This window comes from Orbicella franksi, chromosome 5 (genome assembly GCF_964199315.1).
Source record: "Orbicella franksi chromosome 5, jaOrbFran1.1, whole genome shotgun sequence".
Taxonomy (NCBI): Eukaryota; Metazoa; Cnidaria; class Anthozoa; order Scleractinia; family Merulinidae; genus Orbicella; species Orbicella franksi.
Window position 1 is genome coordinate 25,276,475 of NC_138149.1, and position 25,033 is coordinate 25,301,507.

The 25,033-nt window shown below is 38.9% G+C and overlaps 1 protein-coding gene, 1 long non-coding RNA gene and 1 pseudogene across 3 annotated transcripts; all 3 read left to right on the plus strand.

Moving 5' to 3' along the window:
- Positions 1-324: 324 nt before the first annotated feature.
- Positions 325-5,294, plus strand: LOC145487296 (RYamide receptor-like; annotated as a pseudogene). The gene is made up of 2 exons (XR_014049390.1): positions 325-3,981; positions 4,507-5,294. The product of XR_014049390.1 is annotated as an RYamide receptor-like (transcript).
- Positions 5,295-10,206: 4,912 nt separating this feature from the next.
- LOC145487309 (uncharacterized) lies at positions 10,207-19,251 on the plus strand. The gene is made up of 3 exons (XR_014049392.1): positions 10,207-10,303; positions 11,397-11,486; positions 19,220-19,251. It is a non-coding gene; the product is annotated as an uncharacterized LOC145487309 (long non-coding RNA).
- Positions 19,252-20,182: 931 nt separating this feature from the next.
- Positions 20,183-22,469, plus strand: LOC145487043 (RYamide receptor-like). The gene has a single exon (XM_081465750.1). It carries the CDS (start codon positions 20,374-20,376, stop codon positions 21,340-21,342), a length of 969 nt encoding a protein of 322 aa, XP_081321876.1. The 5' UTR covers positions 20,183-20,373; the 3' UTR covers positions 21,343-22,469.
- Positions 22,470-25,033: the final 2,564 nt, after the last annotated feature.

Consider the following 25,033-nt stretch of genomic DNA (forward strand, 5'->3'; position numbering starts at 1 on the left):
GGGAGTAAATTCAAATCACATTTGCGCGGCAGCCTTTCATTAGACGGTTTATGCTGTCATATTAGACATTAAAGTTTCGTGATTTAAACTCCGACAAGAAGCATTTTCTCATAGGGCATTGTTTATTATTAAACTCGGGTTTTAACGTTGAACATTCTGTATTCTCACTGACTCGTCATGATGGACAATTTGATGCCACGATCAATTTATTAAACCTCATTAAATAACAGGGTAGAAGAAAATTGAACGACTGTCATGTTTATCACACTTCGAACAGAGCTGAAAAACAACCCACCCAGCTCTCACTACTTCATTTGAGCAGCACTGACATTTTAGGACCCTGTCTGCTTCCAGTTTCATCGATGTTAAGATATGAAATGAAAACAAAAAGCAATTTGTGGCACAAGCCTGATTGATCACCTCATTTTGTTGAGTTACACGAAATAAGCAACCCGAATTATATTGTCAAATAGACTGCGACCAGCTGGAACAAAGATCTGCCAATCATTAAACATTTCGTGGAAATTTCCTAATTGATCAATCTTTTCGAGCGGATGCCGACATCAAGTCGAACAGTTATCCCGCCTTCACTAGGACATAAATATAGATACGTTACTAAGTGAAGAAACCAGAAAAAAAAATCATTTGCCAGCGTAAGAGCGGAAAAAGAAACTGAACGGCGATGTCGGAAAACGTGAATAGAACGATGAATGGAACACAGTCATGGAGCTGCCCCAGCAATCCTAGAGCAGAAAAAAATTGGAATAACATTTGCTTACTGCCTGATCTTCATTTTTTCGTTGGCTGGGAACACCGTCATTGGAATTATTGTCTACAAGACGAAAACCATGAGAAAACCCATCAACTTTTTCATTGTAAACATGGCCATGTCCGATCTGCTGTTTCGGATTTTCTTGATTCCTTTGGAGATACAAACGCTCTATAAAGACTCCTGGTTGATCGGTGGTCCTTTTGGCCAGGTCTTATGTAAGCTGGTTGCCTTCTTAACAGAAGTTTCCTCTACTGTGTCCTTTCAGAGCCTGGTTCTGATAGCAGTGGATCGATTTGGTGCTGTGGTATTTCCTCTCCGTTCTCCACTCATCAGTTCAAATCTGTGCCTGTTTATTATTCTCGCCACTTGGATCGTCGCGATAGCTGTTTATTCCCCAGTTCTCTTCGTCTGCAAAGTTGTTGAACATCCAGAGAAGCTGGTTTGTCAGCAGAACTGGAATGAACTTTTTGGAGAATCCTCATCCCATGAGAATTATTTCGTGTCCTGTATAGTTGTATTCACTTTTATCCCGTTGGTGTTGATAACCATACTTTACGTTACCATCTTACTAAAGCTCAAGTCACAGAGGATTCCAGGAGAGCAATCAGCCAACGCTGGACAACAACGCCAGCAAAGGGAGCGAAATTTGCTAAAGATGGCCATTGCTATTGTGCTAGGGTTTACAGTATGCTGGCTGCCCTTCACTATCCTCTGGTGTATTCTCCTCTTTACGGACACCATCATATGGCCGAATTGTGACGACCTATACTTTGTATATGTCGTTAGGTTAATGGCTATCGCAAATTGTGCGATAAATCCTTGTATCTGTTTAATTTTCAGCAGAAATTATCGTAATGGGCTTAAGGCTCTCTTCAGATAAATTATCTTGAACAGCGCAGCAGCTGATGATACTTATGTAGAGTAGAGAGGTTCAGTCGACTTAAAACTCGTAAGAAACGTTAATTTAAAACTGCTTCTTATTTAAATTCAATGGACACTATGGCTTAAAGAACCTTTGCAGGACAGTTTTAAACCTTTCTTTGGACACTGAGTTTGCCCACATTTTGAAGTTATTGTGCAAATTCGATTTGTGATTTTCTTAAATTCATAGGACGTATTCAATCGTCTTAAAGTGTATATGGCCCGAAATTTTGAACACCTGTTTTAATTTTTTGGTATTTAAATTGAGGTATTGCTTGATCAGATTTCGTTATTAGAACCTTCTAGAGGCGCCCAAAAGTGGTATTTTCCAGCGCTTAAAGTTAAGCACTTAAGTCAGAAATATGCGACAATTTCCGCGCGGCCACAGAATGCTCTGTGACGTCATCAGTTGTGTAGATTGTGGCGGGAAGAATGGCGGATAAGCGAAATCGAAGAGTCTTCGGAAAGTATTGTGTAGCTGGCGGCCCTGGTTTAGTTAGCTGCACTAATTCTAGTTAAACTCCCGGCATACCGATGCACCTTTTTACTTCAAACGAAAGTGTGAGAAGGAAATGGACGAAATTTGTGCAAAAACACCGGCGCGGGTTCAAACCATCGAAGACATCAGTGCTGTGTTCAGTCCATTTCACACCAGAGAGCTTTTCACGAAGGATCGACCCAGCAGATCAGCCTAGTGTTCTAAGAATTGAAAAAGGAGCATTTCCAACCATTGATGTAGCGATAACGCAAGGGGATGTTCCAGCCGTGACAGATAGAGAGCGAAGAAAGGTAAGTTTGATTTGACAAAGTCTTAGCTTATAAGCGCGACTTGGCTTCAAACGGCGTGCCCTTACCGTGCCGAACTGAATTCATAGCTCCCTGTATCAGCTGCCGTTGCTTTGTAGCATTTAAAATGATCTTCAGCAAAGTGCCATGGAGTTGGGAGGAGTAAAACGCTGCTTTCTTTTCTTAAAGAGTGTGGGATTGTCTGTGGCCACTTTTGTCTCTGATCGTCACAGGGGCATTGCAAAGTGGATTAGGCAATGTCAGCCCCAAACAACCTATATTTTTTTATATTTGGCATGCTGCTAGATCAATAAATAAGAAATTATTGAAAGCCAGTCAGGAAAAGGGACTTGAGCTGATTAAAGACTGGATGAGAGGAGTGAGAAATCATCTGCACTGGTGCGTGTGGTCAACTCTTCAGGGGTTCGAGGAGTTAATTTCAGCCAAATGGAAGTCTCTTTTGGGTCACATAGGTAACAAACACACAGAACATCCCGTTTCACTCTTTTCTGCTTGTTCCCATGGAGAGATTACCCCACGACGCTGGATCAAAATAGATAAATACTTTGTGCTAATTTGGTGCTACTATACCCGTAAACAGGTTTATCACTATGTGTTTCTTTCTTTTTTTATTTAAATTCATATTAGGCACAAAAGCATATGACAAAATCTCCTCTATCCTTTCGAGCACGAGAATCTTAGCTGACATTAAGAAGCTGTCACCGGATATTCAAACCAGCTGCCTGGGGGGGTTTCATGCCACCCTTGATCATTGGCATCCAAAAATGATCCATTTCTCTTGGCTTGGTACTTTCTGCAGATAATTACAGTCAACAAGGGAAAATAATAGTTTTAACACAACTCAAGAGAGGTTAAGACTAGTTCACATATGACAGATGTGATTTGGCAGGATTGTACCACTTCACTGCTACTGTATTGTGTCTTTATAATTTACATCACACATTTTAGGCACATTTTGGCAAGCCTAGACTTCAACGAAAACGTTCACAGGGAAAACAGAGACAGGCCAGGGTGGAAAACCTTACCACAAAGTGTCATATCCAAAATATAAAATTGGTGAAGAAGTGGTGTGCAAGGTGGCTGTTCATCCTACATATGGTAAGTCTATTTTCAGACTACCCAACTTCCAAGGGTAGAGAAAGATAAATATGATGACAGGCGGTCAAAACATCCTTTAATTCGCACTTGATCATGTTTTAAACGTACCTCAGCCATTAAATTTCCCAGCTGATATCCTGTTTTACTAAGTAACTTATGACAGCAAAGTACCTGCATTCATTATCTCCTTAGGTTATGTCGATGACATCCGAAAGCTGCTATTCAGTTTGCCATTGAAAGATCTAGGCAATGCTATAAAAAAAAATATGAAGAGAAGGTCCCAGAGCCCTTGAACAGAGAGGGAGAGAGGCTGGGTAAAGATGAGGCCATACAGCACAAGCAGAAAAACAAGAAGAGGACCAGATCAGAGCTATTTCCCCCGGGTAAATAAAACTGAGCCCATTCACACAGAAACTCCCTTTGCCTGGCATACATAATAATAATAATAATAATAATAATAATAATAATAATAATAATAATAAATCTTTATTGTAAGTGTCAAACCATGTAGCTTGTAAGAAACCCATACTAATAAAGGACACAGACTAATAGAAAATATAAAACTTAGAAGAATTTAGTGTAAATTAATTCAAATTCTCATTGTTGGAAACATTCTTTTTTCCCCAATATTATTATTATTATTATTATTATTATTATTATTATTATTATTATTATTATTATATCTGCTTGGCATTCCATTAGTCAAGTCCAGCTTTGTAACAAGATATTTGTTAGGGATGTAATAGTGGACTGATTGCCAAATGAACTTGAGCCAAAATATTTAGTGACAAAACCAGAGAAATGAAGGTGTTTGTTACAAAATTAAAAATTATCAAACATAGATGGAAACCAAATCCAACCTTTTTACCACCTCTAAAGTTACTTTTTTTTTTTCATTCCTTTTTTAGTTGCTGAGCAGGATGCAATGCAGGCTGGACAAAATCAACTGGCTGAGGAAGAACCCCCACCAAACAAAAAGTCTTACACCTGCAGCAAATGTAAAAAGCCAGGCCATCGATGCAATCACTGTCCGTTGCAACTAGATGCCTAACATAGAGGGCACGAATAGTTAGCATTACAGTCAATCTGGAGCCCCTCAGCATCATGCTTATTATACCAGTTTGAAAGATAACATTTGAATGTCAGGGGGCTCAGATTTCCAGTTGCCAATTTTAATCATGTTCCATCTTTGGGTTACTGAACTGTAGAGAGGACAAAGCCACATGACCCCAAATGTATTTTTATTCATACAGGAAGAGAACAAGTCAGAGCAAATTTGATTGTAACTCTTTATTGGAAATAAAGAAAACTACTCTTCTGAGTAAGTTTCACCTCAGTTACTTTCCTAAGTTGATAGATATCCAGTTGTGTGATTATTGCCAAATCTGGATCTTATATTGCGATAAATACATGCTGGCAATGGTCTCCTGTTGTCTCAGCCCAAGTAGCTGAATATCCACCGAACAAGCCACCTATAGGCTGTAGCTCTGAGAAACCTGTGGTAAAGGTCTGAAAGAAACTTAACAATACTACAAGACCATCTTGATTATTATATCGTTATTCTCAGAAAATCAACTGAATTTGTCCTTGTAGGCAGGAGAAAGCAAGTACCTCGATTAGCCCTGTCCTCGGTGGCAAAAATAAAATTACTGGAACTTGTATGAAATATATTACAATGTGACACCAAGGTAGTACTTCTCTGCACCAAGCCGATTGAGTTTTTTTTTTTTCCACTGACAACTACTGTACGATGCATTGTGAACACATTTCACAGGAGCAATACGTTTATGTATTCACTCATTTTCTGAAGTGCCACTTTTACGGCGATAGGTTCTTTCGTTTCTGTCCCGAATTAATGGTGCCACTTGTTTAAGCACTGTGTTGTTTGTCAGGGAAAGTTAATCGGCATGCTGTGTTAAGGCCTGTCCAAACGGGAAATGTTTGGCGACCAAACATCATCAAACATTGTTTGTTGACCAAACATGCTGATGTTGAAGTGAGTGGCCACACGTTTAAAACATGTTTGATCAAACACAGATCACACAATGGATACAAGCCGCTGAGAAAGTGTGGTACGCATGCGCGCGCCAAACATGTTTGATACGGCTGTCCAAATGAACAAAACATCACCCATCAAACAAGCGAACAAAAGAAATGTCTAAGTTGTTTGATCGAATGTTTGATGGCCTTCAAATTTTATCAAACACGACCAAACACGATCAAACACCACCAGACACCACCAAATATGGTGGCCAAACGGTAAAATGTTTGGTCGCCAAACAATGTTTGATGGTGTTTGGTCGCCAAACATTTCCCGTTTTCCCGTTCGATATTGCCATCAAATGAAAGTTTAGCCCTGGCGTAAGCGACTTCCTCAGCCCTAAACTCACGAGCCGATACAAGAATAGCATCGCTACAATGCCTGCAGGAACACCTGTTAGATACAATGAAATGATTGATGAGACTCGAACATCTGTAATACTAATAGTCAGCTAAATTTTCTTCCCGTAAGGACTAATGTTGATAACCAAGGATGGTTATGATTACGCCATCACCTCTTTTCATTTTAGTTGATATTAAAGCATGGTTAAACAGACCTAGGTAAGACACACTCACCATGTACTCACACGTTCTATTGCTGGTTTTCAGTGTCACGCAATTCAAAATAGATCAAAATCAAAATCAAAACCGGTCGATAAATAAAGTCTAGAATCTGGGAAATGAAAGAAGGTAAATATGCAAAGGCTCTCTCCAAAATTCTGGTCACAGCAATTTTTCTTATGCGAGATATGCGGAGAAATTTTTTACCCAAATTTATAGAGATTTGTATGGAGACGCCATGCTGGTACCCATCCGTATGGGCACCAACATGGCGGCCGGAAACCAACAGAAACATCTGTCACTGAGTTTCGCTGCAAAAGCGTGAATTTATCCCTCGAGGAACTCTAAAACATTAAAATAATCCTTTTTCTAAGACATGAATTGTTCCGATAGCCAAGTTCCCCGAAATAGGTCACTTTTTTAACCATCATGACAGCTCTCTAGGCCATCATGTAAATGCCGCGTCACGCAAAAGCTTAGAAATTCAAGCGCAGTGTATCACAAAACCAAGAACCCATTCGGAGCGAAAATTTGTATGAATATTAGTTTTCAGCTGCTCTTATACATCATTTAAGTAAAATTTCAGGAAGATCAATAGTTTGGTGGTTCGAATTTTGGTGACGTCATGTGAAAACCAGCTATTTTCTAAAATCGTCGCACTAGAGTGGCAGACGTTGAGCCATCCTCATCAGCTTCTTCATCCTCAAGACCATCGCCATCATTCTCATCAGAGCTGGTCAAAGGTTTATCCTGGTACGCACATATCTCGCCCGTGATGAACGCATCATCTTCTTCGGAACTTGCGAACGATTCTACATCGTCCTCAGACGACGTAGAGGAAAACTCTTGATCGCTTTAAGTGTTTTCTGTCACATTCGATGGTATTTTATTTGGCGAAAAGTAGTAAGCGTCACTCAAGCTTTTAGAGATACAACAACAACAACAACAACTTGGTACGCACATATCTCGCCCGTGATGAACGCATCATCCTCTTCGGAACTTGCGAACGATTCTACATCGTCCCCAGACGGCGTAGAGGAAAACTCTTGATCCAGTCATCACAACTGATGACGTCACAAATCTGCACTCGTTTCCAGGCTCTTGTCCCACATTTTGCCTAAAAATACTCATCTTTCGTCGCATTTTAAACTATGTCCTCGAAACGTAAATAAGTTAATTTTTTCGCTAAAATGTTTTTTATAACATAAAGATTTGGGTTAAAGAAAAAAAATGTCGATCAATTTTCGAGTCATTTGCACTTTAAAGCGTGTAAATAATTCTTATTTCAATACTACTTTTTGTTTGATTCAATGTACGCTTAATATACTTCAAACACCGGTTTCTAACCATTCTTTGGACGATTCCTTTGCCATCATTTGTAGTTATTTCGTAAATTATTAATTTTCTTATTGATTAGCAAGCAATAAGGTTTATGAATACTATTTGGCAATTTTCTTAATTTGGAAGCAAAAAATTAAAGTGCGTGAAAATGTCAATACAATATTGAATAATAAAGTCCGACCGATTCTCATTCCTCAGCCATTTCTATGTATGTTTTCTCATAACTCTCTCACAGTTTTAGTACAACAAATTAAGCACCCTTTTTCTTTCGTCTTTGTTTTACTCAACAGTATTTTATGAGCTGCCTAGGTGCAGCACCAAATCGTGATGTCCCACACAGAACTCCCTGAACCTGATTCTGAAGACAACAGGCATATGCAAAGGTTTATATACCAGCAGTGCCTTTCTTGGGAGACTAACTTGTATTTTGAAGAAAATGTCCTGGTGTTTTTCCCTCTGCTGAGCTCATTATACAATTTTTGCCAGCTGTTACTGAAGTATTGTTGATGGTTCATTGTCTATGTGTCACTAGTAAGACTCACTCTTTAAAACAGGTTATAAGTACCCATTTTTCTTCTTCACCTTTTTTTTTTTATTGCTTTAGGATTGCGCCTTCCAAATACCCTGGTTATTTTTTCTGTTGAGGTTGCTGTTTGGTTCAGTTTTTAGTGAATATTTTTTCCACGTACGCGTTATGATCGAAATGGTTTGTTGACTGAGTGAGAAGCCAAGACAGGGAGCTTCTGTCGATCATTTACACGTTGTTATCACCTGCAGCGTCCGGAAGGTTTTTCTTCAGACACTTACTTTCGTACTTTATACAATTAAGCTGTTACTCACTTTATAAGTCCTCAGCTTCGATTTCAGAACTCCCCTCAGTCCAAGTGAAACAAATTAAACTCCTTCATCCCTTTGTCTCCTTTTTGTATCGCCACTGTGTTCTATGCAAACTCATTTGCATCGGTAATTGACACCCTAAAGACTACATGCAAATGACAGTATAAAAGAATTGACTACCCCTCCCCCTTTACAAATGTTCCATCTCATCATTTTACTCGAGGCCGCGGAAGCGACAGGGACGTACCCTTCCACCCAACGAGTAAATCAGGCTTGATCTAGTTGTACTCTCCGCCTCTATTTTCGCCTGGTCTCAGGCTTGTCCCAGGCCGGAGGGACTCTCCGTAACTTATTATCATGTCATCATTACCTATACCCGGGGTAGAATGTTAAACTATGTTTGATTCGAGAGCATTTTTAAGCTTCATAAGCGCAGCAGACTTTATTTATTTTACAATAAACCGTCATGTGCACAAGCCCAAGAAGCTAGCCCTCAAGATAGTTGGCGTCTTTTTTTTTTTTTTCTCACAGTTAAAGAATATTTTTCATTCCTTGTCGAGATCTAAATGGTATTATGAATGAATTAAAAACCCGAACGAGAACTGCGTTTGTCAGTCACTTGCATGTTGTGATCACGACCATGAAACTTCTACCAACTGAAGAAGTTTCTGGGACACGTACTTCCGTACATCATAGGATTTTCAGTGTGATATTTATTGTTGATTTATAGGTGCAAATGCCGAATTCACCTTTGATATTGTCTAGCGAACAAGTGTTAGCGTTTGCCTGTTCAAACGATTTCACAAAGTAACTTATGGGAATAATTAAATAGTTTTAGGAAATAATAGCCGACTCGGCACTTTCGAGCAAATTGAAGCATGAAGGAGTCTGGCAACAGTTTCCAGCACATTTCCAGAAGCTATACTTTGAAGGATGAATACTGCCACTGTTTAACAAGTGATGTTACAATAATGGTATCACACAAATGTCCAATCATAGGTAAACATGTTGCGGTCATCAGTTTTATATATCAGGTTGCCTGTTAAAAAACACATTTAAGTGTAACTTTAAGCGCTTTTAACTCAAAAACTGTTTACAAAATTTAAAAAAAAAATCTCTGAAGAGGGTTCAGGGTCACTTTAAATTTTCAAAAAATTAGGTGCTTCTGATTTCTCTCCACAGAGTTTTTTTTTTAAAGGGAAAATAAATTGTCATTCTGATAGCAATCACCAATTAGGCCAAGCTCGATATGTCAATATTCTTACATGCTCCGAGGCTCTGAGGAAAATCATCTTTATCTGGTGATGTTTTCTTTGGGCGTTTTCCAGTCCATGGAAAAACAAGGCTTGAGTTTAAGCAAATTCCCAGAGACAAATGGAAGAGTATTTTTCGAAATTTCAGGAAAAGTGGCAACCTTGCGAGGTATACCGAATATTTCGGAAATTTCTTATCGGAAATTTCCTCTCCACTTGACTTTCCTACCGAAATTCCCGGAAGTTTCAGTTGAATGCTTCGCTTATCGGAAATGCAATAATTTCCGGACTTTTCGGAAACTTTCCCAAGAAATTTCCGTAGCATTTGTCCCCGGTTCCAAATTGTCGGAATTTTTGATTGAATGGAAAGCGACCAAGGGAACGAGGGCCCATGATTAGAATATTGATATATCGAGCGTGGCCAATTAACTCAACTCAACAAAAGATCAAGCAGCGTCGCCCTGCATATTGCTCGTGCAAAACGAGGTGCGAGGTTTCATTTGCATTTTATTCCTCGGTACCTCGTGGTCAGATTTGATCCGCTTGTAACGAAATCTTGGTAATGGCGGACAAATTTTGCGCTTTTAAGACCTTGGCTACACGCGCACTGATTATTTGCGGAGCCTACAGAGCACACGAACGAGTTTATTGAGGGTGTAACAGAGAAAACAAGGTGAGAATTAAGTTTCATTTTGAATTGGAGAGAGAATAAGCTACGCGGCCGAGAAGCAAATGCCACCAGTTGAAAGAAGAATTACTCCAGTAAACCTGCAATTTTAACAAGGAAGTTGCAAACTCGAAATATTTCAGACATTTACAGAGACTTTGAACAAAATATCGAGTCTAAATTGCGTTTTATTCGTCAATTCTTCGTCATCATAGTTGTGGAAGTTCTTAGCGAATCCAGGTTAACAATGTAAAAATCGTCAAACTAGACAAAACTTTAATCCTGATTAATTTTTGACTACGTGTGCGTAATTGCATGTAGGGAACTGACGAACTGAAGATTATAATTGTATGACAGTGGGATAAAAATTACTTTCTTGAAGTCTGAAAAATTTAAGCTAACCACGACGATGACGCTGTCGAATAAAGAATTTTGAAACATTTCTGCATGCGCAATTTGTGGACGGCATCCACACAACAAGATTATGAAACTGGTTATTGTGGCGTTTGCGCAGCTTTACTTATTTAAAATCATCGTCCTCCCTGACTCACTCTTCTAAACTTTATTTCACATTTCAGTACATGTTGTTTGAGTTCACCAGCTGTGGTGACGACCCTTTTGGAAAATTTTCAAGCCTTCATCGCCGATCTCTATGATGTCTGCCAAGGGACATAAGTTGTTCCTGTGCTGCTATGTGTACCGTTCGTTTCTCACCGCCTTTATGGGAAAAACTGAAACTACAAATGGAAGTGCACAGGCTACAAGGGAAAAATACAAAAAGAATTAACAAGAAAGCTAAAGAATTTATTTGACAGTTTTTTTTTTTCTAGAATTCGCAGCATGCCAGCATTTTAAAGGTAGCCAGAAGGCCTTACTCTGATACCCATTTTACACATTTCTAAGCACCGGGCCCCCGACTATAAAGAACTGGCACGTACAATTTTATTTCTCTCAATCACCATGTCAATAAAATCTTCTTAGGCGACTCTGCCTTTATCTCTTGGCTTTTAAAAAAGTTCATAGTGTGTTTGTTTTGTTCAATGGTTCTGTACAGCTTAGCGAGGAAGCTGTTTACTCATTCCAGTATTGCTTTTCACAGTTTTACTTTTAGGCAAAGAGCCATTAAGAAATGTGGAGGTGTACAAGCTATGCCAGAAAAAAGAAACTATGCGCAAAAATACACCCTGAGGTAAGCTGTAGCAAATAAATTTACTTTTAATACTTACGGTTTCATAGGAAGCAAACACGAGAAAATTCAGACTTGAAAATTGTCGCTTCATCAGTGACTGAAGCGCGTATGGTAATAAGACTATTTTGTAAACAAGACTCACCCATATTTTGTCACGCAGCGATTAAATTGAAAAAAAAAAATCCTATTTCTTGTGCTAGTCTTTCACTGTTATGTCAACTAAAGGTGGAAAATTTAAGCTAACCCAGCTCACATCTATTTGTAGCTAATCACACAAATCAAAACAGTCCAGAATATGTATTTGTGGCTAGTGTTACCATGGTTTGCTTTGACATACAAGGCCTTAAGTCGTATAAAATTAACGGCTCTAATCGTCACACTTTCGCTGTCATTCGAGGTCAGGAAGACTTTTTGCTTGTCTTCCGACAGTCGCTTATTTTAGCAGTTCTTGAAAACCGATTTAAAAACGTTTGTTGTTCACTGCCGAATGACACGGAAGGCATTCAATTCATGGCCTTCAAGTTTTTAACACTCCAAAATTTGAAAGTGAAGAATGATCATCGCAGTTAATTTTCCAATTTAAGCAATTGGAAAGAAGAAGCCTGAAAAAATCAGGGCTTCAACGGGATTCGAACCCGCGACCTCCGCGATACCGGCGCGATGCTCTACCAACTGAGCTATGAAACCACACATTGGGAGCGAGGTCAATTAATTGAGTTCATATCTTCCCGTGAGGAGTGAAATGATATGAAGTTTACATGAAATAATTCATATATGAACTGCGGTTGTAGATGAAAGTGAAGAATGATCATCGCAGTTAATTTTCCAATTTAAGCAATTGGAAAGAAGAAGCCTGAAAAAATCAGGGCTTAACTAGCTACATTTTATTAGTGAGTCGAGCTTGGTTTTGTAAGAGTGTCTAAAACAAGTTATTTATTCATGCCAAACCCAAGTTTTTAAGTGTGTTGGATTCCCTCTTAAGCTTGGTTTGGTAAACTTGAAAAGAAGTGACTTTTTCCCATATTCGTCAACAGAAAAATTCCCACATTTCACTATTAGACATCAAATGTACACCTCTCCTCTACAAAATCACCCTCATATATTGCTAGAAGAATAATGATATTTGTTACTTTCAAAAATGAAGGACAAATCGTCTAAGAATGTACGTTTCTAGCCCGTTTCAAAGTAATGAGTGATTTTCGTGCAATTATAGATTGCCATGGCCATTAACTGTTTTCGATATATTAAAATTTAGCTTGGCAGTGAGTCCTAGAGGACACAAACAAAGGAAATTGAATGACATGTTAACTCACTTCTTTTGTTTGAGTCCTCTAGGCCTCATTATCAAGCTAAATTTTAATATGTCGAAAGTGACCTATCGAGAATTTAAGAATGGTGCCTCAAAGATGCCATAAAACGTATTGGCATTTCACAGGAAAACTTTTTTGCAAAAAAAAAAAAAAAAAAAAATGAAAAAGAGAATTTTCCCCTAATATTTTTGATGCAGTTCAGTTGAAGCATATTTGGAGGCATTTGTAATGGTCTATATTCACTATGACCTTAAAGATGATCATTTGACCTTCTCAAACTCGTTAATAATTATCAGGTTTACACATCAAAAACAAAGAAAATCACAACCGTGAAGGATACCCGGTGTTAATTAGAATAGAGTTTGAAGATTTTTCTTCTCCGTTTACTCCTTAGGTTTTGTTTCGATTGAGAAGATATATCAAACACTCGAGACAGTGTTTCATTGGCTATCCAAACACCTCAAATTTCGACAAAACTCCTCCGCCGCGCGTCATATTTTCAACTCTCTTCTCGGTGTTTGGATATCTGGATGAAACACTGTCTTTCGCGTTTAATATATTACATGAAACACTGTCTCTTGTGTTTGATATGTTATATCCAAATTAGCCATGCGGTCTTCCAAGAAGACAGTTATTACAATATCGTTTTGGACGATCATACTGAAATTGTTTCGACCTAAAATCACAGCTATTCGGTGACCGAATATTTGCGGAAAAAAAAAAAAAAAAAAGAGACGCTTTGTTGGTCTTTTTCTCATTGCTTATAGTAAGAATTTTGTCGTGTTTTGGCTTTTCTATTTGTTTGTACATCTGCATATCTTATCTCTCGCACCATTTTGCTCGACCTTGACTGAACCGCAATGCCTGTATTAAAGATAGCGATGTCAGGATAATTTTCAGCGAACGTTCATGTTGCGCTTTACACGGTGTGGAGAATCTAGAGGAGAATCTAATGGAACAGGGCTCGCGAGGTTGTCCTCTTTTTATCAAGTTGTGTGAATAATGATGTTCCACTCGCCACCTGAAATTTCCGAAGATGAATTTTTAATTGCATGGAAAGCACTCCGTGTCTGCGGGCATGCGTGCAGAGCACTTGGAAACTGCATGTGATTAAATCTTGCATTACTTTCTGACTGACAGAAACTTCCTGTTAAGCTTTCTACTCCATCATCAAACGATTTTAATCCGTGACATGGATTGTGGATAAAGTTATAAAACTCGGGAGCTAACTAGAATGGCTATGAATAGGTTGAATTTGAATTGGGTGAATTTTATTGCTACCAAATTACCACAGAAAACGGTAAAATAGATTATGATTGCAAAACGGTTAACAACAACTATAGAGTAAAGTTGCATAAAGGAAATTATAAATATTACTCAAACTCGTAATTTGCATAGGACGAGAACTCTCCAAAGACTTCATCCCATTCCCGAGTGCAAACCAACTTCCGTGAATGTTCAACGAGTCTGAAGCGAAGAGATAAGGGGACTGGACAGCCATCGCGATGATTCAAGTGGCGGGAATGAAGAAGAGGCAAAGCTTAGGGCTGACGAGTGGAGAAAGGAGGGGAAATACCACAGCTTCAAATCGATCCGCTGCTAACAGAACCAGCAGGCTCTGAATACATACAGCGACGGAGACATCGGAAACAAAGACATACAGCTTACAAAAGGCCTGACCAAAAAGACCGCCTACCAGCCAGGAGTTGATATATAACTCTGTTATAACTTGGGGGAACAAGAAAATCGGTAACAGCAGATCGGACACGGCCATGTGTACTAACAGAAAGTTGGTAGTTTTTCTCATGGTTTTTGCCTTGTACACAATTATTCCGATTAAAGTACTCCCAGTCAACGAAACAATAAAGATCAGCCAGTAGGCGAAGGTTTTTCCAATTTCCACTGCTGCAGGATTACTGAAGCAGCTCGTTGGGTGAGTCCCGTTTATTGCTGAGTTCGAGTCTTCCGGCGTCGTAAAGTGTACTAGTTTGTTGGCTGTTAAGCACTGCTTTATTTATATCGTGGTGAAGACGGGTGTTACTGATACGTCAAATGCGCATTAAGCAGCTGAGAGATTTGACATTTTAGTTTCACGTTTGACCTGGTCTTTAGATAATAAAAATCTTAATTGTCTAAGAATTTTCGTTCTGCTTCTAGCTTGTGTCCCGTGTAACCTTGCATTTAAAATAGTAAACTTTTTTGTTGTTGTTAATTGTTGTTTTTCATATTTTTCATGTTTCGCCCGGCAGAGGCCCAAGTCAAGTTTTTTAAAAAGTGTAAAAAAGGTGCTTTTTGCTGATTGCCTGTCCCCATTTTCTTTTCTGTTCTTTTCTTTTCGTTTTCTTTTTCTTTTTCTTTTTTCTTTTTGTCTTAGCTAAACACACTACATACCCATCTTCAAGTGACTCTGACATCTAACAGAGCCTCCATAACATCGTCTTCGAACACCTTGTGGAGTGACAGCAGTTCCGATGCAAAGTGGCAGCCACGGGGAAGATAGTATCATCTTACATTTATATTTCTAACCGACCCACCGACTCCTTTCACGAGATAGAGGGTGATTGATAAAAACGAAGCGTTTTCATGGAATGGCCTATTGCAATTGCAGCGCGGTAGAACGGCTTATGGTCACTACAGGTACGCCGCCTTAACTCTTGCATTCGGTTTCTCATTTTGGGCCTTAACTGACAACCAATCAGAGTTCATTGTCTTGCAAAGATGATGGCGACTTTTGCGTCGAATTGCGGGTTTGAATGAAGAAGAGGCACGGTTTAGGGCTAATGATCGGAGAACGGAGGGGAAATAGCACAGCTCCAAATCGATCCAATGCTATCAGTACCAGGCTCTGAATAGACACAATCGTGGAAACATCGGAAAAGAAGATATGCAGCTTATACGAGGTGTGACCGAGAGCACCGTTTACCAATCAATAGGTCAGTCTCGTAGAACATTATTTCGACTAATGTGTTCCCGCTCAGCGAAATGATAAGGATCAGGCAGTAAGAGAACGTTATTCCAATTTTTCCTGCTGTAGGATTACTGAAGCAGCTTGGTGGCTGTGTTCCATTCATCGTTGTGTTGGAGTTTGATGACATGAAATTATACTTCTGTCGGACTCCATTTATTAGCTGGATTGTCATCCGTTGATAGTGCTTTATTCATATTAAGATGAAGGCGAAATTATTTAGCCTGAACTGCCAATCATGCAGTAAATTAACCTGAAAACGCGACCGGATGGGTTTTTCAAACATCTTAATTTGCATTCGGATATTCGCGCAGCTTGAGCCTCGAATTTCCTTACAACCTTTAGAAAAAGTTTTATTTATTGTTATTATTGCTGTTTGTACGCGGTATTTCTTTTGGGATCTTGTATTGAAAAATCTTGCCGCTTTTAACCATAGGTTGATTATAAACATAATTACTGGGTGGCACCAGGTCCTAGCAAGTCCTGTCAATTTAGGAAAATATAACATCGTATGAGAAAAAAAACATTAAGGAGGCCCGAAAGGGTTTTTTGACCGCGCCAAGAATGGTTCCCAATGTACACGCGAGCAAATAACCCGCGAGAAAATCACGCAATATCGCGCGCGATAGCATGCGTGTGCGAGTTGTGAACAAACATGGCCGCCTCGGGCAACTTAAAAATGCCGGGTCCCTCTTCTGTTTTCGATAAAAGTGTTGTCTATAGAAGAAAAAATTGGAAAAAATACAACCCAGAAAGAGTCAGAAAAGAGCTCAAGTGGCACAAAGCTGGCCGAAAAGGGGCGAAAAAGGATATTCAAGAGCGAAAGTCGGCAGCCCCGTATCACGAAAAGCGCGACGATTGCGATCAATAGATCACATTTTGTTCCGCGGAACGTTGAAGTGGAAACTTCTGAACATTTGGATCTGTTGCATTCGTAATTAAAAACAGTAAGCAGCAAACGTTCCTAAATAACTCGCAGGAAGCTGAAAAAGAAAATGAAAATAACTTTGGATCCAAGATCGTGAACTTGGACAGGTTCGTGAAGGAAATGGAGAAATGCAAATCTTGCCATGAAAGTAAACATATTTCACCAGCAAACAAAATATAGCGAAGACTTTATTTAAACTTCAAAATATTTACAGAAGCTACAGACAGTATAATCAAAACAACATACACAATTCGTATGGAGTACTTGCTTTGGCGCCAACCACCAACTCAACGTGTTGCGCACAATCGGTTTCCCCAAGAGTGAAAGCTAACAAGAGGATTCTCTCCGTTGAACCTAGCGTACTTCTCGCGCTGTGCAGAATGTGCGTAAAGTGTCCTAACTGACTGCTGGTTTCCAGCCTTCTTACAACCAATCGGATTGGACAATTTGTTATAGTTATGGTTAGCAATTTTATATATTTGGTTTTATTTGCCAAGATGATTTGCAGCCTGCGCCCCAACTATGCATTTACGTATTGCGTAGGAAATATCATTCAGATGAAAATTGTTTTTAAGGGAATTAAACTGTTGGTCTAATTTCTTACTGTTTACGTGCGATCGAGATGAAAGGTTTTCGAAAAACGTGGTTCTAGATCCCCAGTAAAATACCTAGCATTTGATATATAGTCTGTCATTATTCGTTGAGAATGTCAGTCGGCGAAGTTGCACCAGTCCTTTACTTTTTCTTTTTTTGGTTGGCGTCGTACGTCTGTTGCAAAAGGTATATGTTAACTTAAAGGAAGATCTCTGGAGATCTCACGTAGAGATTATTTGAAAGTGTCCTAATTGACTGCTGATTTCCTGCCTTCTTACAAGCAATCGGATTGGAAAATTTGTTATCGTTGTGGTTAACAATTTTATATATTTTGTTTTATTTGCCAAGATGATTTGCAGCTTACGCCCCTAACAATGCATTTACGCCTTGCGTAGGAAATATCATTCAGATGAAAACTGTTCTTCAGGGAATTAAACTGTTGGTCTAATTTCTTTCTGTATACTGCTAGGATCAGAATTTTTCAGAATTGTTCTTTGTCTACATATCAAACGCGGCTGTTGTAAAAGAGATGTGTCAACTTAAGGGAAGATCGCCAGAGATCTCACATAGAGATTATTTGAAAGTGTCCTAATTGACTGCTGATTTCCAGCCTTCTCACAGGCAATCGGATTGGAAAATTTGTTATCGTTGTGGTTAACAATTTTATAGATTTTGTTTTATTTGCCAAGATGATTTGCAGCTTGCGCCCCTAACTATGCATTTACGTATTGCGTAGGAAACATCATTCAGATGAAAATTCTTTTTCAGGGAATGCATTTACGCATTGCGTAGGAAATATTATTTAGTTGAAAATTGTTTTTCAGGGAATTAAACTGTTGGTCTAATTTCTTCCTCTTAACGTTCGATCGAGATGGAAGGTGTTTTCGAAAAACGCGATTCTAGATCCCCAGTAAAATACCTAGCGTTTGATATATAGTCTGTCATTATTCGTTGAGAATGTTGGCAAAGTTGCACCAGTCCTTTACTTTTTCTTTGTTTGGTTGGCGTCGTACGGCTGTTGCAAAAGGAATGTGTTAACTTAAAGGAAGATCTCCAGAGATCTCACATATAGATTATTTGAAGAACGATCGGCGTAATAAATTAGTGTTGATAGCTTCAAAAATCCTGCAGCAGAGAAAATTGGAAAAACCTTCGTTTCTGTTTGATCTTCATTGTTTTGTTGGCTGGGAATACTTTAATCGGAATAATCGTCTACGAGACAAAGACAATGAGGACAAGCACCATCTTCTTGATATAGTAAACATGGCCATGTCCGATCTGCTGTTACCGATTTTTCTTGTTCCCGAAGGTTGTAACAACGTTGTATGTCGACTCCTAGCTGATAGGCGGACCTCTTGGTCAAGCCTTGTGTAAGCTTCGTATCTTCTTTTCTGATGTCTCCTCCACTGCTATGGTATTTTCCCTCCGTTCTCCGCTCATCAGCGCTCATTAAACTTTGCCTCTTCTTCATTCCCGCCTCTTGGATCATCGCGATGGCTACCCAGTCCCCATATCTTTTCCCCTTCAGACTTGTTGGATACTCCGCTGGGAAGCTAGTGTGTGCACGGGAATGGAGTGTAGCCTTTGGAGAGTTCTCGTCCTTTGCAAATTGCATTTTGGCAATATTTGTTGTACTCCCTTATACTCCTTTGGTTTTAACAACTGTACTTTACTGCACGATTGTTTTGAAGCGTAAGTCACAGCCGACTCCAGGCGAACGTTCGATCAACGCTGCACAGCAACAAGAGAAAAGGGAAAGAAATGTGTTTAAAATGGTCATTGCTATTGTATTAAGTTTCGCAGTATGTTGGGTGCCGTACACTATTTTTTCCTTACTAGATAAAGTGTCTTGTAGCACCATACATTATTATGTTATTGCACTGATCGTTGCTCGTGCAAATTGTGCCATTAACCCTTGCATTTGTTTGATTTTCAGTTGAAATTACGGCCAGAGTCTTAAGAGCCTCCTTACAAAATGTAGTTGTTTCTCGGTCCTGCAAACAAGTAATCAGGTAGGACTGATTGGTTCGTAAAGCAATTTACCAATATATAGTCTTTGATTACTCCTGGAAATTGTTTTAAGCAGGCTTATGATATCGATGCTCTATTTTTAAGAGACAAGCAGAATATAGTCCAACTGACCAAGTTAGTGGCAGGTGATTTTGTTAAGAACATCCACATTCTATTAGTCTGCAGATAAAATGTATGTATTGGACTCCATTTGCATTGTGTTTCATGGTTTGTCTAACAGGGCCGGGTTGTTCGAAAGCCGGTTATCGCTAACCCAGGACTAAAAATTAGCCAAAGTGTTTATTCATGTTTCATAAAAATGTTTTTAACTTGTTATGTTTCGAATATTTCAAGATTAATCAAGCTCAAAACTGAAGGACAAACAATATATACAGAAAATCACACCGAAAAGTTACAAAACTGAAATCAAAATTCTCGCTAATCCTGGATTAATTTAATTCGACTTTGAACAACCCGGCCCAGATTGTAAAAAAAAAATGTTATGGCAAGAAAAACAAGGCTGTTGGTCCGTCTTATCAAAGAGACTTTCGTTCTCCATTTAATGATTCTGAATTCTAATTTGGCGTCACCCGATGCCGTCATAAAACAACTGCAAGATGAGTGCATTTAAAAGATGATTTAAAGAACTTTGATGACAAAGGAACGAAATATATGTTATAGACATTTAAATTTCTAAATTTAAACTCCGATAAGATGCAAATTCTCTGATAGGGCATCAGGATAATTGATTTAATTGAGCTAGGGCTTTAACATTGAACATCCTGTGTACTCACTGACTCGTCTTGATGGACAATTTGATGAAAGAAAAACGAAAATTTAACGACATTCAATCATTCTTCGAACAGAGCTGAAAACAGCAGTGACATTCTGGGACACTGTCTGTTTCCAGTTTCATTAACGTTAAGATGTGAAATGAAAAGCAAATTGTGGCGCAAGCTGATAGGTCACTCCAATTTGTTGAGCTACTCGCCAAACAGGAACCTAAAACCTATAAATAGAGTGACGTTACTAAGTGAGCAGATTAGCTTGAGCCGGAGCGGAAAAAGAAACTAAACGGCAATGTCGGACAACGTGAATACAACTATGAATGGAACACAGCCATGGAGCTGTCCAAGCAATCCTACAGCAGAAAAAATTGGAATCACCTCTGCTTACTGCCTGATCCTCATTTTTTCGTTGCCTGGGAACACAGTCATCGGAATAATTGTCTACAAGACGAAAACTATGGGAAAACCCATCAACTTTTTCATAGTAAACATGGCCATGTCCGATCTGCTGTTTCCGATTTTCTTGATTCCTTGGAGGATTCAAACGCTCTATAAAGACTCCTGGCTGATCGGTGGTCCTCTTGGCCAGGTCTTATGTAAGCTGGTTTCCTTCTTACCAAAAGTTTCCTCTACTGTTTCTATTCAGAGCCTGGTTCTGATAGCAGTGGATCGATTTGGAGCTGTGGTATTTCCTCTCCGTTTGCCACTTATCAGTTCAAAGCTGTGCCCGTTCTTGATTCTCGCTACTTGGATCGTCGCGATGGCTATTTTCTCTCCACAGCTCTTCGTCAACAAAGTTGTTGAATATCCAGAAAAGCTGGTTTGTCAGCTGCATTGGAGTGAAGTTTTTGGAGAGTCCTCATCCTACGAGCATTACATGATATCCTATATTGTTTTATTCGGTTTTGTCCCGTTGGTGTTGATAGCCATACTTTACATTACCATCTATCTAAAGCTCAAGTCAAAGAAGATTCCAGGCGAGCAATCAACCAACGCTGGTCAACAACGCCAGCAAAGGGAGCGGAATGTGCTAAAGATGGCCATTGCTATTGTGCTAGGGTTTGCAGTATGCTTGCTGCCCATCACTATCTTCTGGTGTATTCTCCTCTTTACGGACACCATCATATGGCCGAATTGTGGCGATCCATACTTTGAATATGTGGCTAGGTTAATAGCTACTGCAAATTGTGCCATAAATCCTTGTATCTGTTTAATTTTCAGCAGAAATTACCGTAATGGGCTTAAGGCTCTCTTCAGATAAATTATTTTGAACAGCGCAGCAGCTGTTGATACTTATGAACAGTAGAGAGTATCAGTCGACCTAAAAGTCGTAAAAAACGTTTATTTATACTCTTGATTGGATTCAATATACACTATGGCCTACAGAACCTTTGCAGAACGGTTTTAAACTTTTATTTGGACACTGAGTTTGCCAACATTTTGCGGAAGTTATTATGTAAATTCGATTTGTACTTTTCTTAAATTCATAGGACGTTTTCAGCCGTTTTTAAAGCGTGTAAATAATTTTTATTTCAATACTACTTTTTGTTTGATTCCATGTACGCTTGATAAACTTCACAGACCGGTTTATAACCATTCTTTTGACGATTGCTTTGCCATCATTTGTCGTTATTTCGTAAACTATTGATGTTCTTAATGATTAGGAAGCAATAAAGTGTATGAATACTTTTCAGCAATTTTCTTAGTTTGGAAGCAATAAATTAAAGTGCGTGAAAACGTCAATACAGTATTGACTGGTAAAGTACGGCTCCGGGGGGAGTACTCCCAGAAAATATGGGTGGGGATGTGCGGCCCTCTTCACAAAACCCTTACCCTATTTATGACAAAATTCTGCCATATTCCCTACCCTATTTATGACCTGACCAAAAATTCGAAACCCTATTTGTGACCTGACCCTTAAATCAAAACCCTGTTTTAGACATGCGTTATAATTAGTTCCTTTGTTCAGACGGTTAAAATACCGTAAACATAATTTGTGAAGGGCTTTGTTGATTTTGTTTTCGACATTGATGAAGAAGTGGCTTCTTACCCACATCAAGGCTGGAGAGCAATAACCATACCCTATTTATGACCAAAATGGCCAAAATCTGCTAAAATTGATACCCTATTTATGACCAAAACAGCTGAAAACCCATACCCTTTGGGGCCGCACATACCTGTATAGCCTATATAGGAGATTAACCCCCATGGTAAAGTACGGCCGATTCCCATTCTTCAGCCATTTCTATGTAAGATTGTTTTTTCATCACTCTCTCACAGTTTTAGTAAAACATATTAAGCACCCTTTCTCTTTTGTCTTTGTTTTACTCAGCAGTATTTTATGAGCTGCTTAGGTGCAGCACCAAATCATGATGTCCGACGCAAAAGTCTGAACACGGCTAATTCTGAAGACAAAAGACATATGCAAAAGTTCATATACTAACAGTCCCTTTCATGGGAGACTAACTTGTATTTTCAAGAAAATGTCCTTGTGTTTTTCACTCTGCTGAGCTTATTATACAATTTTTGCCAGCTGTTTGTGAAGTAGCCTTGATGGTTCATTGTTTATGCGTCAGTAGTAGGACTCAGTCTCTAAAACAAGTCCCCTTTTTTCTTCTTCAGCTTTTGTTTATCGCTTTAGGATTACGCCTTTTATGATGGACATTTACCTTGCTTACTTTTCTGGTAAGGTTGATGTTTGGTTCAATTTTTAGTGAATATTTTTTCCACGTAAAGATCCAAATGGTTTGTTGACTGGGTGGGAAGCCAAGACAGGAAGCTTCTGTCAATCATTTGCACGTTGTTATCACCTGCCGTGTACGGAAGGTTTTCCTTCAGACACTTACTTTCGTACCTTATACAATTTAAGCTGTTGTTCACTTTATAAGTCTTCAGCTTCCATTTCAGAACTCCCCTCAGTCTAAGTGAAACAAATTAAACACCCTCGTCCCTTTTTCTCCTTTTTGTATTGCCACTGTTTTCTATGCAAAGTCAATTTGCATTGGTAACTGACACCCTAAAGACTATATGCAAATGACAGTATAAAACAATTTACTACCCCTCCCCTTTAAAACAAGTTATAAGTCCCTTTTTTCTTCTTCAGCGTTTTTTTTTATTGCTTTGGGATTACGCCTTCCAAATACCCTGGTTATCTTTCCTGTTGAGGTTGATGTTTGGTTCAATTTTTAATGAATATTTTTTCTACGTTAACATCCAAATGGTTTGTTGACTGAGTGGGAAGCCAAGACAGGAAGCTTCTGTCAATCATTTGCACGTTGTCATCACCTGCCGTGTACGGAAGGTATTCCTTCAGACACTTACTTTCGTACCTTATACAATTTAAGCTGTTGTTCACTTAATAAGTCTTCAGCTTCCATTTCAGAACTCCCCTCGATCTAAGTGAAACAAATTAAACACCCTCGTCCCTTTTTCTCCTTTTTGTATTGCCACTGTTTTCTATGCAAAGTCAATTTGCATTGGTAACTGACACCCTAAAGACTATACGCAAATGACAGTATAAAACAATTTACTACCCCTCCCCTTTAAAACAAGTTATAAGTCCCTTTTTTTCTTCTTCAGCTTTTTTTTTATTGCTTTGGGATTACGCCTTCCAAATACCCTGGTTATCTTTCCTGTTGAGGTTGATGTTTGGTTCAATTTTTAATGAATATTTTTTCTACGTTAACATCCAAATGGTTTGTTGACTGAGTGGGAAGCCAAGACAGGAAGCCTCTCTCGATTATTTCCACGTTTTCATCACCTGCAGTGTCCAGAAGGTTTTTCTTTAGACTCTTACTTTCGTACCTCATACAATTTAAGCTGTTACTCACTTTATAAGTCTTTAGCTTCGATTTTAGAACCCCCCTCAATCTAAGTGAAACAAATTAAACGCCCTCATCTCTTTTTCTCCTTTTTGTATTGCCACTGTTTTCTATGCAAACTCAATTTGCATTGGTAATTGACACCCTAAAGGCTATATGCAAATAACAGTATAAAGGAATTGACTACCCATCACCCTTTACAAATGTTTCATCCCATCACTTCACTCGAGGCCGCGGAGGCGACAGGGACACACCCTTCCACCCAACGAGTAAACCAGGCTTGATCTAGCTGTCTGGTTCTATTTTCGCCTGGTCTTAGGCTTGTCCCAGGCCGGAGCGATTCTCCATAACTTATTACCAAGTCATTATTACCTATATTCGGGATAGAATATTAAACTATGTTTGATTCGACATAGCAGTATTTTTAAGCTTCATAAGTGCAGCAAACTTTATTTATTTTACAATAAACCGTCAGGTGCATTAGCCCAAGAACCTAGTCATTAAGATAGTTGGCGTTTTCTTTCCACAGTTAGAGAATATTCATTATTTGATGTAAATTGCAAGATCTAAATGGTATGCTGACTGAATTAGAAACCCGAACAAGAAGCTTTTGTCAATCACTTACATGCTCTTATCACGACCAGTGTCCTGAACCTTCTGCCAAATGAGGAAGTTCTCCTTGAGATACGTACTTCCGTACATCATACGATTTTCAGTGTGATATTTATTGCGTATTTGTAAGTGTAAATGCCGAAATCACCTTTGATATTGCCTAGCGAACAAGTGTTATGCGTTTGCCTGTTCAAACGATCCTGGAAAATAACTTATGGGTATAATAGCCGGCTCGGCACTTTCGAGCAAATTGAAGCATTAAGGTGTCTGGCAACAGTTTCTAGCACATTTCCAGAAGCTACACTTTGAAGGATTAATACTACCATGTTTAACAAGTGATGCTACAATAATCGTATCACTCTAATGCCCAATCATAGGGAAACAAGTTGCAGTCATCAGTTTTATGAGGCGCCCTCTGTAAATTTCAACTATGGCCGTTTGGACCAGAAAAAATCAAATTCCTCAAACTTTCTCAGATGAATGGTCTAGATAATTGATTCACAAAAATATAACTTTCAG